At 37.9% G+C, this 15140-nt stretch overlaps 4 protein-coding genes across 14 annotated transcripts; 2 read left to right on the top strand and 2 right to left on the bottom strand.

Annotated features, from left to right (window-relative positions):
- The first annotated feature begins 786 nt into the window (after positions 1-786).
- Positions 787-6760, top strand: LOC143213043 (PHD finger protein 14). 4 transcript variants are annotated; one of them, XM_076432496.1, is made up of 14 exons: positions 787-1115; positions 1946-2104; positions 2174-2416; positions 2722-2933; positions 3019-3173; positions 3241-3515; positions 3576-4031; positions 4093-4381; positions 4462-4705; positions 4789-4976; positions 5038-5176; positions 5357-5655; positions 5884-5992; positions 6602-6760. In XM_076432496.1, exons 1-14 carry the CDS (start codon positions 1073-1075, stop codon positions 6620-6622), a joined length of 2832 nt encoding a protein of 943 aa, XP_076288611.1. In that variant the 5' UTR covers positions 787-1072; the 3' UTR covers positions 6623-6760. The 4 variants fall into 4 exon arrangements, with proteins under 4 accessions (XP_076288611.1, XP_076288610.1, XP_076288612.1 ...); XM_076432495.1 differs by having other exon boundaries at positions 2722-2942; XM_076432497.1 differs by having other exon boundaries at positions 2722-2942; positions 6276-6760.
- Positions 6761-6905: 145 nt separating this feature from the next.
- On the bottom strand, positions 6906-8641 carry LOC143213050 (methionyl-tRNA formyltransferase, mitochondrial-like). The gene is made up of 6 exons (XM_076432519.1): positions 8331-8641; positions 8053-8250; positions 7862-7984; positions 7608-7786; positions 7333-7524; positions 6906-7263 (listed from the first exon to the last, which is right to left on the bottom strand). The coding sequence occupies exons 1-6, from the start codon at positions 8537-8539 to the stop codon at positions 7094-7096; spliced, it is 1071 nt and encodes a 356-aa protein (XP_076288634.1). The 5' UTR covers positions 8540-8641; the 3' UTR covers positions 6906-7093.
- A 147-nt stretch (positions 8642-8788) lies between these two features.
- On the top strand, positions 8789-12925 carry LOC143213058 (large ribosomal subunit protein bL27m-like). Of its 8 annotated transcripts, XM_076432534.1 has the most exons (6): positions 8789-9089; positions 9215-9312; positions 11974-12054; positions 12122-12285; positions 12370-12580; positions 12727-12925. In XM_076432534.1, exons 2-5 carry the CDS (start codon positions 9291-9293, stop codon positions 12571-12573), a joined length of 471 nt encoding a protein of 156 aa, XP_076288649.1. In that variant the 5' UTR covers positions 8789-9089; positions 9215-9290; the 3' UTR covers positions 12574-12580; positions 12727-12925. The 8 variants fall into 8 exon arrangements, with proteins under 8 accessions (XP_076288649.1, XP_076288650.1, XP_076288654.1 ...); XM_076432539.1 differs by lacking the exon at positions 9215-9312 and adding an exon at positions 11522-11593 and having other exon boundaries at positions 8796-9089; positions 12370-12925; XM_076432535.1 differs by lacking the exon at positions 9215-9312 and having other exon boundaries at positions 8794-9089; positions 12370-12925.
- LOC143213054 (tRNA-splicing endonuclease subunit Sen34-like) lies at positions 12498-14388 on the bottom strand. The gene is made up of 5 exons (XM_076432526.1): positions 13852-14388; positions 13524-13795; positions 13250-13460; positions 12929-13090; positions 12498-12861 (listed from the first exon to the last, which is right to left on the bottom strand). Exons 1-5 carry the CDS (start codon positions 13901-13903, stop codon positions 12656-12658), a joined length of 903 nt encoding a protein of 300 aa, XP_076288641.1. The 5' UTR covers positions 13904-14388; the 3' UTR covers positions 12498-12655.
- Between the last annotated feature and the right edge of the window lie 752 nt (positions 14389-15140).

Here is a 15140-nt window from a genome sequence, read left to right as displayed (position 1 = left end):
CACCGAGTGACCCAGTGACACACATTTCGAAGCAGCAAATGGATTTACGGCTGAATACGTGAGTTTTTAATTCAATCAGTTTCTGCTTCTCCTCTTTTTTTACGATTATCTCGTAAACTAAAGCCGATCGCCAAAAAGTCTAAAGAGAAATGTTGTTCAGAATCATGGTCTGGACAACGTATCCAAAGCTCATCGAAATCGGAGAGGATTCACATTATCGAGAAACTCTTGTTCGTTGCGATGTCACGGCGTACCACCGACACTCGCTTGCCGGCGCGGCGGGCCAGGACGCGCTCCGATTGGTCCGTGTTTTTCGTTAATAACTCCTAAACAAAGCCGCAGTTGACATTGGTGGAAAGGAAAATGTCTCTTAGAATGGTCTCAGGGACCACCCCCTTTCGGGATTTTCACGAATTTTGGGACACCCTGTATATGCTTTTATCCCGGAAATCCACCCTCACACCTATAATAATACATAATGCCTACTTAAATTAGAAAGGAAATCTTAGAGAAACAAAGGGAACAAATCTATCAAATTCTTGCGATTTTAGGATTAAATTTAGTTAATTCTACCTACGTTAAATGATTGCAGCTGCTTAATTTCCGGTCCGAATTTCTTCCATTTTCTACCTATTTCCTTTCCGAATTCAAATAAATAGGATCATTTACAATTAACCATTTGAAATACTATTTCATCCAGCTCTGACAGAGCGGAATATATAATTCCGTAAATATTTAAATACCGATTGTACTTCCCGCGAAAGGATTTTGAGAAATTCAATATGGCGTAATGTTACTGATTCGAGTAGAAACACGACGGCGTCAGAAGGATAACATGTACCAGCGAAAGAAGTTTATTCTACTCTCTGTAATTAATCAATTTGAATAACTAGAGTTTCATAAATATTTGTACAAAAAAACATTGTGTGCATACCGCCTCGTTCACGCGTGTACAGAAGAATCCGTCTTAATCTCTATAGATTAAATATAAGTGTAATATATTTAAAGGAGCATATCGAAGAGAGATTTTATGTTGTGAACTATAAAGAAAATCTTTATGTACGTGTGAAAAATGTCTCAGGACGATGATGTAGGATTTTTATACAAAACAATGAGTAAGTAAGATGTATTTTATTTTGAAATAACGCTACATTTATCTCTAACATGTACAAATAAATATTCAAGTTAAACAACATTAAACATATAAATTTTTTCCAAAAGTAAATAAACTGCTACTACTATAAAATAAAATCGTAAAATATGGAAGGATATTCCACTCACGCGTTAGATTTTGCAAGAGAGAGAACGCGATGATTCACTAAAATTATATTAAAAAATATAAATTCTTATCGCAATATCCTGCGTCTCGAGCGTGTGCATAATTAGTCGGTAAACAATCCGAATATTAATTCGGCTCTCGACCGGATTAATTGAAAAACCGCTCGATCGGTTGACGAACCTTTTAATTGACGCGTGTAAAAATCCGATAAATACAGGATATGTAAAATTAACCTAATTCATGTAGCCGGCATCGTATCTTACGCGTATGTCAGTATTTTATGAAGCAACGACTCGTTGACTTCAATGAGTAGTGGGAGACATTCAAAATCTATATAGTATATACACGAAGTGTCAGAACTGGTGACGGAAAAAAAATCAAGAGGAAGCTGTTCAAACAATAGAGAATAACCTAATCGAAATTAAATAAAACTGTCAGTACAAGGCTAATATGACAAGCTTCTGTACGTATTCATTGTAAATGAAACACTTACATAACCTAGCATTAGATTTCTGTATAGTCTCCTGGATATGCGCTCGATCGAGCGAGTGCATTGCATATTCGAAAATGTTTCGAATATTTCGAATTATTATTGTGATACATTATCATCAGAATTGTTATCGTAATTCACGGACCAACAAACTCTAATTTGCATTATTTTTTCAGTCGAGAGGGATCCAAAGAAGAGGAGAGTCAAGCCGATTGGAACAGCACCGTTGCTCGAATTTGATTTAGGAGATAGTTCCGATGACAGTGACTTCAGGATCGAGGATCACTGCGAGGAATCTGACGATGATTCCGAAGACTCTAATGACATTGGAAAAGGTATGATAACATTGTGGCTAATACATTCCTAAAATTAATCGACTGTTTTATATTGTTATATATTTATAGAAGATGAAGACGCGTCCGAAGAATCCGACGATTCTTTGGAGGATCCGCTGCTCAATAGGAAAGAGAATCCAAACTTGACAGTGGGGGATGTTATCGAACAAGCTCGCCAGCAAGCGATGAAGGGTGGACCTCTAGAAGACAAATTAAACAAAATGTTAATTTGCTGTGGTTGCTTAGGAGATAGGAGTGATGATATTAATGAAATTGTTGAATGCGACGGATGCGGTGTCAGTGTGCATGAAGGTAAGGATGCGGATTAAGGGGTGGACTCATTTCCAGAATTGTTTTAGTAGTCAAAAGCGCTATATAAAGGATTAATCTAGGCTGCAGTCGCCCTCGAAAGTTCAATTTTTACGTTTACTTTCGAATAATACAGATTACGCCTTGTAAACGTGAAAATAGGACTTTTGAGGGCGACTGTGGCCTAAATTGATCTTTAATCTAGCACGTTTGACTACCGAAAAAGAAACGAGACTGCCCCCTTATAATGAATTACAACCTGTTATTCGATCGAGAGCGCTTATGACATTGCACACAATCTGTTCCAGGATGTTATGGTGTGTCCGATGTAGAAAGTTTTTCAAGTACTGATTCTTTATGCCAATCGGCGCCATGGTTCTGCGAAGCTTGCAGCGCAGGCATCGAGGATCCTTCCTGCGAACTTTGTCCGAACAAAGGTGGCATTTTCAAAGAGACTGATGTAGGCAAATGGGTCCATTTAGTATGTGCACTTTATGTACCTGGTGTTGCTTTTGGAGAAGTATGGAAGGTTTTTATTTCTATTATACATAAAACAACGATGTCTTACAATATTCATGCTTATATGTGTGTTGTAATTACGCCAGGTCGATCGTTTATCAAGCGTAACGCTCTTCGAGATGGCTTATAGCAAATGGGGAGCGAAACAGTGTTCATTATGCGAGGATGCGCGTTATGCTCGTACTGGAGTATGCATAGAATGCGACGCAGGAATGTGTCATACGTATTTTCATGTTACATGGTACGACGAGTCGCTGTACACGATTTCAATTACTTCGGCGGGTGACTAACAATACTATATTCCACAGTGCGCAAAGAGAAGGTCTGCTGTCGGAAGCTCATAGCGAAGAAGTTGACCAGGCTGATCCTTTCTACGCACATTGCAAACTTCATTCCGATAAAACTCTCGTTCGTAGACGTAGACGCAACTGGTTAGCGTTACAGTTACGAGCTCAGTACCGACACCAGCTGTTGAAACAACCTAATCACTTAGATACCGAAGAACAACGTAGAATTCAAAGGAAATTAGCGAAACACAGACATAAATATTTAGCTCACAAAGCGTCCCGGCCACCGCCATGGGGTACGTTGTCCGCGTGAAACACGGCAAATATATCAAATATTATATTCTCCTAATTTTCAGTACCAACCCAGAAGATGCCTCGATTATTAACCACGTCAGCCTCTGCTTGTCGACAACTAGCACGAAAAGCAGAGCTCATGGGCGTTGACACGGCCGCGTTAGAAGCCCAGGAAGCACAACTCGTAGCGTTAGTCGATGTTAGAAAAAAGTGGCACATACCGCCCGCTTTCAGCGTGGAATTTATCGGTTACTATCTAGATCGCAATTTACGAGTAACGTCTATGAAACGAAGGTTGCAGGAGCTCCTGGACGTTAACTCGCAATTATTAAACGAACAACAGAGGCTAGACAGAAAGTACGACGAGGTGATGAAAGACAATGAGGAACAGATCCGTGTGAATTTAACGTTAAAAGAAAAGATCGAAATGTATCATCAGGTGCTCCAGAACAGCGGCTACGGGAAACCTTTGCCGCAGATAGCTGACTTGTCGAAGCCAAGAATAGCACCAACTTTAGGTAAAACGTGAATTATAAGTTGGCAAATCAGGTTTACGAAATTTATTATAAATTCTTATAGGTACGGGATTAGGTGTGCCAACCGCGGCCGCGTTGAAAATGGGTGTAGGCTTTCCTCTGCCGGTTGGCAAAGGGGTGGAAGGTATACGCGAAGGTAGAGTGTTAAGTAGTCAGGCGCAAGATCAAAATCACAAAGGTGAACTGACGTTGAGGCATCAGTGTGGAATATGCAGAAGGTCCACCAACCAGCATCTTCTTGCGAAATGCGACACGTGCCATCTTCATTACCATTTATCTTGTCTTAGTCCGCCTCTATCGCGTATGCCGAAGAAAACAAAGCTTATGGGATGGTACGTACATGCGTATTCTTCTACACTCATCTTAGCTCTACAAGCTTTTTACATTGAGCTTATAATTTTTCGTAAAACAGGCAATGTTCCGAATGCGACAAGGAATCTTCCGGATCAGAGATAGAACGCGTTGACACGTCGGCTCCACGGAAGTTGAGACACTGCAAGGACGATTCTAATTTAACATCAACGCCGACACCTACGCCGCCGCAGGAAATGCAAGCGCCTGCAACACCGACGACGCCAAGTACTTCGAAAAACTCTTCTGGTAGCCTTAGTAGTGTAACAAACGTGACTGCTCCTGACACGCCTACAACACCGAAAGTAATTATTCGTTGAATTATAATCGTCTCCGTCTTATAGCACTGTAGAAACAGTGATTTATATATTGATATCGCGATATACAGGTGACTATAAAGCCAGTAGGACCACAGCCTCTATCTTCGACTCCAGTTCAGTCAGGAGAACCAGTGTACAATCAACAACCTATTAACAATGTAACAATAGCGGCAAGAGAAGGATCTCCTGAATACATGGTAGCTTCAGCAGATGGTACGGAATCGGTATCACAAAGGAGCGCGAAGAAAAGGAGAAGGTTGGTAATCTAATCTCCTCGGAAGAATGTAGAATATATAATTCGTTGCTTTCTTTATCAGGGAGAAGCACAAAAGGTATACTCCCGACCCGATTACGGGAGTGAAACAAAGGAAACGGAAACATAAAAGGAAAAGTCTCGACGTAGAGAATCCAGACGGACAGGGGCAACCGGAAGTCCATAGGAGAATAACGATAAAAGTATGGTCTTCAGATTTTGTCTCGCGTTGAATATACAGGGTGGTTCTGGGAACTATCATTTTTCTATTTTTACTTGAAAAAGAACAGTACCTCGTCCCAGTTCCCAGAACCATCCTGTATATTGGGTCAGTGTAAAATGTTCGTGCGCATGATTAATTTGTATTTTACTTCGTCGAGAAGATCAAGCCGATTCCAAGACCCGAGGGTGAGATAGCCTCCGAGTCGAGTCCGCAAATGTTCGTTGCTACGTCGACCAGCACTGAAATCACATCACCACCACCGCCGCCGCCTAAAATACTGCCACCACCTGTTGTTCCACCTGTAGTTCCGACTCCTGCACCGGTTGCAGCTACGAATGCAACTACTAATAACACGAGCAGCAGGACCTCCACGGGAAATGGAAAGAGAGGGAAAGATACAGACCTTTTAACCCATTGTAATGTCTGTGATATGCCTGGCACCAGTCAAAATCTCGTTATGTTAGTAAACACGAACGTATCGCGTATACAATCAGTTTCATAATTGATGGCACACAATAATCTTTTAGAAATGAACATTTTGGAAAAATTGCGTTTGACCTGAATTATGAAATAGATAGAAGTTGATTGTTATTTTAATTTAAAGTGTGCCGCCATCGATTGCGAGACTGGCCGTAGCATTCTTATACGTATTGCGAAATCTTGATATCGTTACTTGTTGCATGTCAGGTGTGATGAATGTAAAAAGTGCTACCACTTCACCTGTCTCGATCCGCCAGTTAAAAAATCACCGAAACGAAGAGGCTATTCGTGGCATTGTGCAGACTGCGATCCTAGTGTAAGTTAACTATAATTTATTACATGCATCCAATTGCACAATTGAATAACGGTACTTTTTATTTGGTCAAAACGAGGAATGGCAAATTTATCGTTAATTTGTAAAAAAGAAGTTGAATTAGAATTAGACGATTGCAGTTCACCCCAGCATTCGAAAACGACAAAATATAAAGTACTTTATCGTTAAATATACAATGTAAATCATCAGTTCTCTGAATGATTGTAAACGTAGAACGAACAATCTTATTAATAACTAGTTGCTAACATTAACTAATTATTTTCAGTAAAGAGCCGTGCCGTCTTTATTTATTGAATAATCGAACACAACCGTTCCGTTTACCGAAATATCGAAAGGCAATTAGTTATTAATACGAAAAATTTTAATCTCACTTTTATAAGAGAATGGGATCAATTCTTCGTAAATGACGGATAATACAACTACACTACATAGAATTTCGAAGCAGGCCAAAGTAACAAATTAGCTGAAAACTTATTTATGGATTAATTCTAACTTTGAATCTGAAATTGTGTTACTAGGAACATATTAAAAGCTAAACTAACTCAATAAAACTAAAACTCTGTAATAGTAAAAATATTTCTTTTATTTCAGGCCTCTGAAACTGAGACTTAATATCAACAATTTTATGTCTGCAGCTATAATTCTACGTTTAAATAAATTAAGACATTGAATGTCATTATGGTTTTTGTAAAATATACAGAATATAGATACAATTTCTCCTCTAATTAAACAAAGTTTTCTTGACAAACACATACTGTAAATTTTATTTTTACATCTGGTTTAGAACTTCTGTCTTCTGTTAATAAAGCTTCAACTATTTATTATCAATTGATTTTTTTATGCTTGATTTCGATATAGTTTCTTTGGGCGTATATTTACGAAGGCAAGAAACAAATTATGAGAACGAAACTCTATATTTGTAGAAAACGATCGTATAAGTTCTTTATACATTCCACTTAAAACGTAATTACATTTATTACATAACTTAAATGTTACATTATTTATAAAGCACAAAATCCTTCTCCTTTCTTGTGTGACAACTGTTTCATGTACGTTTCATTGCTGAATTTTAAAATGAATTCATCAAGAAAACAAAATGTTCGTTTCATTTTTACCAATTATAAAACCGTTGTTGAAGTCACGCGCGGTCATAACAGATTTACCTTGAACACCTATGCTTTTTACAGAAATGCAGCCTGCTCCTTTACACTTTACAATTAATTTGTTGCTTACTTTATCGTACGTTACCATTCCTACAAAGATATAATTAACATTTAATTAATATTTAAAAAAAAAATTCATGCACAATATTATACATTTACCTGGTGGTTGTTCTATCAATCTTTCGGCAGTTGATTTATCAGTGATCATTATATCATACAATTTTACTGTCTTATTTCCTAATCTTGTACTTAACGGATACAATCCTACAAGAGCACGGTGTAAATTATAAATATTTGTTGCAAACATTTCATCCCATTTCACAGTAGCTATCTTCGATGTTATCTTCGGGGCTAAATAGTGCAATGCAATTAATTAGTTCTATTATGTTTCCTCCACTATCAGAACCAATTAGAGGCATGAAACTTATATTCACCATATGTCGCATTGGCTTCATTTTGGGGCTTCGCGGATCGTAATGCACCTGGTAGATCTTCGAAAGTCTTTTCTAATAGATTCGCTCCGAGTTTTGCTAATTTATCATGCAACTCAGGTAGTGTTTCATGCTCGCCTATATTGACTTCTTTCTGTACAATTATTTCACCTATGTCGAATCTGAAATTACAATTTATTACAATACAATAATTCTAAGTTTAGTCTAATTATAACATATAGAAAAATAATGCTTACTTCTTTGGCTTTATCCTCATTATCGTTACACCTGTTTGATCATCGTCGTTCATTAATGAATAAATTATCGGCGCTGCTCCTCTCCATCTTGGTAACAAGCTGCCATGAACATTCAGCATACCACTGCAACAATGTTAATAACAGAAGATATATTAACATAACAATATACTGATTGTTATAAAATAGCTTACAGTGGGAAAGATTTGATGATCTTGGATGGAATCAGGTGACCAAACGAAACAACTATTCCAATGTGGAAGTGGTGTATAGCGTTCTCAAGTGGCCAATAGTTTATAGCAAGTTCTTTTTCTTGCGCGAATTTTATAACTGCATTCTCTTTCACCGTATTCAGCGTAACCACCTCCAAACGTTGCACGATCTTGGAATCGCTAATAACGAACGAATAGTAACTGTTAACAATAAAGCAATAAGAGAATTGAAAATCATATGAATAATAAACATTTCTTACTATTTTTTATATAAGGCCTTTAAACTCTCTACCGCAAATCCGTTTGTGCCAAAAAATAATACGTTCCATGGTCCACTTTGCGATAATTGATCAGGAGGTTCTTTACTATGTAGTTTTCTTTTAACGTTTAACGTTAATACTTTCCTTAATTCCTTAAACGAGCATACGAATTGTTTCGATCGAAATATTCTTACATTAGAAATCAACATATCGGTTGCGTTGTCATTTAGAAAATTAACAAATTCGCTGCTTTTTCGTGCATAACAACCGCTTTAAAATGCGAACTAATGTCTCATGAGAGAAGGGACTCGTTCTGCGCAGCTCGACTGATCGCAGCGCCTTGCTGCGAGCCTTCCAACTCCACTCGTTGGCTCATGCTCGTTGTGCATTGGGAGTTCTACCAATCAGGGCGAACCTGCGCAGCGAACGACGCAAACTGGTCGTTACCCAAGTCCCTTCTCTCATGAGACAGACCTTATATACATGGTTATGTTTGATCGTGGAACATTGCCACAGTGTTTTCGAATTTTATTGTAAATACGTGCGGGATATGGAAAATGAAAATTGAGGGTGAAAGAATTACAATTTGAGCTTTATTGTTTAATTATCAAAGATTACAAATCACTATTTTGTCGATGTACATATTATTTATACATGTACATACATACATATATATATAAATAGATAAAGTAACTCGCAAGGGAAGGACTCCGACTTCCGACACCGACTATATGTATATTTAAACTTCGATGAACTTTCGTAAGTTTTTGATGATTTAAATTTAAAAGCTTATAGATTTTTAATGATTATATCAAATATAATTGATAATTCTGCTGTGTTTGTGCATGCGTTTAAATTTCGCACTAAATTGCAATATGATGCAGTGCATACAAGTGCATATCGAGCGGAAGAATTCCTGCGCCCTGAATGCACCTGAATGGCTGACGGGCTGACGATTACATGGGCACGCTTTCATGTGACAGTGAAGTTCAATCATTTTATTTATGTATTACAAAACATATGATTTGTCGTCGAAGTCAATAAATATTATCTTACAGTAAATGCTATCTTACATTAAATATTATTTTTAATCTTCAACAATCTGCTTCTCACTTTCTTCAGCATTCTCATTTCGAAAAGCGAGATTTTCCCAGTCTTCTCAAAGAATGAGATGACATAGACCAAACTATCCAAAGCTTTCGCAGGTGAAACTTCCTCTTCCTTCAGATGATCCTTCTCAGTATAATAATCTGTAGAACAAACATTTTTAAATAGTAATGGACAGACTATACTTTATAAAGACTAGTAATTAAATATTCATTCACCGGTCTCGTCTTTGTAGGGTTCTTCTTTAATCTCAATAATCTCTCCATCGGTTAGACTTGGTAGGCAATCAGCGTGAATCCATTCGTTAATCTGATCTATAGTAACGTTTTTATGGCATGGAATCTTTTTACACATTTGATGAATGTACTTGGAGGTGATACTGTCCAAACTGTTGTCTTGTTCGAGCGGCATGTTTAATAATTCTTTCCAACAGTTAGAAATTGTCTGTTCCGCTATATCGTTCCAAGCGTTGCCTATCAAGTCGATAGCGTTTTTAATATCGAGCGAATTTATTGCTTCGTTATACTCCATTCCATTGGCTTGAGCATTTATCACGAATGCTAACAGTTTCGTTTTATATCTCCTTTTCACTGCCTCTATAACAAGAGGTTGAATGATTGACGTTACATTAGGTGGGAAGAATATAGCTTTAATTCCGTCAACAGATAAAATGTTTGTTGAAGGATGTGTCCTAGCGTTACCCACCAATAAGATAGCTTTCTCTGGTAAGTTTTTCGATCTCAAGAAATTACGGACACAAGGTACAAATTGTTCTTTAAACCATTTCTCGAAAATGGTGTCGCTCATCCAAGCATTCTTCTGGCTTGTATAGGACACAGAACAATTCTTCAGTGCTTTCGATGATTCATGTTCCCCAACAACTAGCAATGGCATTTTCAACGAGCCACTCGTATTGCAGCAGGCCATTACAGTCAATCTATCCTCGATCTGTTTACAGCTTGGAGCTGAATGTTCTAGAGATCCATTAGGCATCATTTTGAAATAAAGCCCAGTGTCGTTGACGTTAAATATTTGATTTAACGTTAGCTGTTCCGTTTCTACTAATTCTAAAATCTCGTTCTTAAACTTGTTAGCTGTTTCGGTGTTGACAGACAATTGGTCCTCGCAGTTTGTCATGAAACGAATGCCGTTCCTCTGCTTCCATGTTCTCAACCATCCATCGCTCGCTTTAAACGTTCCTGTGTCGCCGAATTGTTTAAACAATTCCAGAGCCTTTGCTGAAAAAATGAATTCTATAGTTACATCGAAACTATTCAATAAGAAGATTTTCAAGATGCAATACCTTTCACTTGTATCACTGTAATCATGTTGTTCTTTTTCTTTTCATCCTGATACCAAGCAGTTAACGCTACGTTCACTTTCTCAACGGGAGACAAACGTACACGCTTCGATTTGGAGGAGATACTGTACTTTTCTAGTTTCTCCCTATCGCGAACCCACCTTCTCACAGCGCTATCGTTGACATTATACTCTACTGCTATTTTACTCGTTGGAACACCCGCATCCTTCTTTTTCACTGCCTCCAATTTTTGTTGCAGCGTCAAATTTCTACATATTTTCTGTTTATTCGCATTCGCTTTACTCGTACTTGGCTTGTTTAATTCCATTTTTCCCTTACTGCTTATCAGGATTGTGTTTATTAATAGAATATTTCTTTGGTATGTTCTGCTTAAGATATTCGATTAATGTTATTCTAAATACATTGTGTATTCGGTGTTTCAATGATTGTTAGATACATCAACCGCTCGATAAGTAGCTGTGCTATATAACTATCCTATATGTAGTGTGGGCTTCTCTAGGAAGCGATTACTTATCGAGCGGCCAATGACACGCGTACCTCCTCCCTCTGTTTGGTTGCTCATATGGCCTGTGTGGCCATATACAGGGTGAGCTAGAAAATTTCATCGGATTTCTTTCGATTGCTTGCATAATTTGTATGTGATTGAATTTAAAAGGAATTTGTACATATACTCGTTACTAAACAGCGGATCTTTATGCAATTATCGCTTTTGAAAATTTTCAGAAACCAATAGGACATAAAATACGATTTGAATTTATTTCAGATCTAAACAGGCTACTACCGCAGAAAATAAGATTCCATTTGATTCGAGATTCTTGAAATTCGGCTACATATGGTATTTTATTATCACATTGCAAATTTTTTATTTCTGTATTCATAAGGATGCGTAACAATTTTTACGTAACTTTTGCGTAACATTTTTAATTTCCACGCATTACACAGTTAGTAATAACAAACACCGCAAGAAGGTGATAGCATCGTTAACCAAAGTTGACTTCCCGCTGAAGTTTGGTTAGGTAACCTTTATCCTTCGCATTCGAATGTAACAAAAGTACATATCGATTGAAATCCTTATCGATGATTTATTTTAAGTTGCATAAAACGTACATGGTCATGATCGTAAACATTAAATAACTTTTTTCAAAATGGCATTACAAATTCTTTTACGATAGGTTATGTTGCACCCAAGTAAACAAACATAATTTGTATTTTCAGATATGTCTCTCTTAACACACCTGTTTAACAATGCTTTGCAGATCACAAAGCCTTTTGTAAACACTGCTACCACTAATTTAGGTTTGTAGACATTTTCATAATGTATTTTCTTTAGTTAATCGATTTTAATACAAGAAATAATCAACAGCATGCGTAAGGTATGCGTCAAAGAAATCTGGTACTAGTACGAGAATTAAACCTGGCCATCCGAGACCGAAACATAGAGGATGGAAGGCTCAGGATGGATGGTTCGTCCAGAAGGGTCAGATACTAGTCACTCAACTTAGGCCCAGGTTCCATCCAGGACTATACGTAAGTCCCACTGCATTTACATCAAGAAAGTACTACCAGCATCTTCCTTAAACTATAAGAATTCATGTACGATTTCCGTTATAGGTTGGCATGGGTAGAAACGGGACACTATTCGCTTTAGAAGCTGGAAAAGTAATGGTTACATGCGAAAAAATTAATCCGAATAACACCCACGGCTGGGCTATAATGAACTATGCAGGTAGAGAGAATAGTGTTATATATAAGAAACATTTTAATGTTATTCCCAGGAAACAACACAATCAATTTGTGGTAATCGACACTGTTTGAAGTAAAGGTGCGAATACATAGTAATATAAAAACGATAAAGCTTTCATTCTATTTCTTGTACAAAATTCTACAAATCCTGATGCTATCGATTCTCAAGTACTTTACTTTCTGCCCACTGAAACGATTCATATACAATATCAGTTTGATCTTTAGAGAAGAATGCGTATACACGCGTTTTCCGAACGTGCCACGCGATGCGGCATTGAGCTGATAGTTCAGTTATTGGAATTTCTTCGTTTCTGTCCCTGCAGTGGACTATGAATTGCGAGTGAAACATTATAGGGTCACCTGGAACATTGGGAACTTGAAATGTTTGTAACAAAATCGAATTAATAAACTCTATGTAATTACATACCAGGATATACCAAGAAATCACCTCCAAACTTTTCCCCGCTTGTTATGAAGTATCCTCTCTCCCAAAGATCCTTATATGTATTATATCTAAGTTGTTCTTTAGGATTGCTAGGATACTTCCACTCCACTGTTTCAACTTCGTCTTTATTTGCCCATGGGTATACTAAGAATATATATATTTCATTCGTTTAAGAAGCAAACTTTCCTAGAAGAACATGTATTGTTATAATACTGTTCCTCTGGTAGGATGTTTATGCACATAGTAAGCAGAAATGATATTTAATAAAATAAATGTTTTAATTTTCCTTTGCAGAATAGATACCTGTATGAGTTTGAATTAAAGCTTCAGTCTTATCTAGTTTAGGTATTTTTGCCATTTCCTCCTCCAACAGTTCTTGTCTATTTATTTCAATGTTATTGAGAGCTTCTTGCACTTTCGGATCTAACGGTTTCTTCGCTTTCTTCTTCCTCGTTTCTATCCCAAGTATCTTCCGTTTCTTTCCCTCCACAATCTTGTCCATCACACTGATTACCTATAAAAGATACACGATAAAGAATTTGTATAATAAAGATAACAGAAAGATCATTTTGGAAACCTGTTTCTTCCTCTCATTCCTCAAACATTCCTCTTGCTCAACGAATAAAGCGTCTCTATATTTCTCAAAAGCTTCTTTCAACGAGTCGTTCGGTGGTTTCTGAAGACACGGATAGTGGATAAGCTGCGCTATGTTCTTCTCTAGCAGAAGAGATACTTCTTCTGATTGTAAAAGTAACGGAAGACCAGATAGTATATCTTGCCTAGGTTTTTTCGGTAAGCAACCTATCAATTCACCGACAATCCTATGATGTTTTCTAAGGTTCAACCAGTCTAAAAAACAATGAATATTTGCAATATTATGTTCTCAAAAAAACAAAGAGGATTACCTTCCGCGCTCCAAATGAAGACGTTGTTTCTCGACGAGATTAAATCTATCATTTTAACTGAGCAAGTATTTCTTAAAAAAATAATTGATACATGTCACAGTCACAGAGACGAGCTATTGGAGTAAACCAATCGCCATGTGGGGTTTCGTTCTCGCCGTAGACTGGACCGGTCATCAGAGAAGGGGTACTTAATTCCCCTCGATTTTCTCAGTCTGGCGTCTGGCGACACCGTGTGGTCAGAATGAAGATCAATGAAGATGGTTTCAAGTTTCAACTTGATTTCCCCCTCCAGCCTCCAGGCTCTCCACCTTATCCCCTTCCACTATCCTATTACATACACCGTTCAGTCCAGTTCAGTCCCCTCTGTCCGTGCCTCTGCCTCACTCTATTCTTGTTGATTCTTGTTGCGCAACGTGTCACATAGGTCCGTGGTCACATGTCACATATTACTGGTCATCAGAGAGGGGGTACTTGTATTCCCCCCGATTCCTTTTCGATTACCCCTGTCTGGACACTGCTGGCAACTGCTGGACACACTGGGCGACACTGTTGGACACTGTCCACTGTCGGATCAGGCCTGATCAGGCCTGTTCTCTCTCTGTGTGTGTAGGTAAAAGGTAAAAACCCAGTCCTCTGGTAAGTTTCGCCCCCTCCTGGAGGGGTGGATTCTTACGCGCGGGTACGGAGAATGCATTTTTCCTATGTAAAAAAACGTGAAATGGCCGCGCGAAATCGCTCTATTTGGCAATACCGAAATCATCTCAGGAAATTGTGATGCACGAGCAGTGCTGCCAGATGAGGGGAATCACGCCGATATGAGGTACCCCCTCTCTGATGACCAGAGTAATATGTGACACGTTGCGCGTGTGCGACGGGGATTGAGTGAGGCAAATGGGAGACACGTTGCGCGTGCGCGATGGGGACGCAACAATGGCATGACATTTCGCAGGTTTTAGGTTATTGCCGCGTAAAATTCACCCATTTACTTATTTCACATACTATGTAATTATTGATCCCTTTATGTCTATGTTGTGAGTTGTATTTCTTTAAAATATAACGTTACAAATAAAACGTAATTTGTCAATTTATCGTGTAGAAGAAAAATGAGTGAATTTATTATCCCAGTCTCTTTTATGCAACTATTTTTGAGAAGCGTATGAGGGTTAACAGTGTTAAAATATATTATGATTTATTGATTTTACTGGAATGTAACTCAGTACTACATACATACAGATTTCAAAATTTTTTCAATTGTACATATAAAAGAAAGCATTCATACTTCGCTTCAC

This window comes from Lasioglossum baleicum, chromosome 10 (genome assembly GCF_051020765.1).
Source record: "Lasioglossum baleicum chromosome 10, iyLasBale1, whole genome shotgun sequence".
NCBI classification, from domain to species: Eukaryota; Metazoa; Arthropoda; class Insecta; order Hymenoptera; family Halictidae; genus Lasioglossum; species Lasioglossum baleicum.
Note: the sequence above shows the minus strand (reverse complement) of the source record. Positions and strands in the feature narration are given on the sequence as shown.

Excerpts from the sequence above, each read along its gene's own strand:
- LOC143213043 (XM_076432495.1), top strand. The coding sequence starts at position 1,073 with ATGTCTCAGGACGATGATGTAGGATTTTTATACAAAACAATGA. Across the intron at positions 3,516-3,575 it reads GTCCCGGCCACCGCCATGGG|TACCAACCCAGAAGATGCCT; the intron begins GTACGTTGTCCG and ends CCTAATTTTCAG. Across the intron at positions 5,993-6,601 it reads GTGCAGACTGCGATCCTAGT|GCCTCTGAAACTGAGACTTA; the intron begins GTAAGTTAACTA and ends CTTTTATTTCAG.
- LOC143213050 (XM_076432519.1), bottom strand. The coding sequence starts at position 8,539 with ATGTTGATTTCTAATGTAAGAATATTTCGATCGAAACAATTCGTATGC. Across the intron at positions 7,787-7,861 it reads ATGAGGATAAAGCCAAAGAA|ATTCGACATAGGTGAAATAA; the intron begins GTAAGCATTATT and ends TTGTAATTTCAG. Across the intron at positions 7,264-7,332 it reads ATTGATAGAACAACCACCAG|GAATGGTAACGTACGATAAA; the intron begins GTAAATGTATAA and ends ATATCTTTGTAG.
- LOC143213058 (XM_076432534.1), top strand. The coding sequence starts at position 9,291 with ATGGGCACGCTTTCATGTGACA. Across the intron at positions 9,313-11,973 it reads GGGCACGCTTTCATGTGACA|ATATGTCTCTCTTAACACAC; the intron begins GTGAAGTTCAAT and ends TTGTATTTTCAG. Across the intron at positions 12,286-12,369 it reads GGTTCCATCCAGGACTATAC|GTTGGCATGGGTAGAAACGG; the intron begins GTAAGTCCCACT and ends TTTCCGTTATAG.
- LOC143213054 (XM_076432526.1), bottom strand. The coding sequence starts at position 13,903 with ATGATAGATTTAATCTCGTCGAGAAACAACGTCTTCATTTGGAGCGCG. Across the intron at positions 13,796-13,851 it reads CTTCATTTGGAGCGCGGAAG|ACTGGTTGAACCTTAGAAAA; the intron begins GTAATCCTCTTT and ends ATTGTTTTTTAG. Across the intron at positions 13,461-13,523 it reads GGAATGAGAGGAAGAAACAG|GTAATCAGTGTGATGGACAA; the intron begins GTTTCCAAAATG and ends TATCTTTTATAG.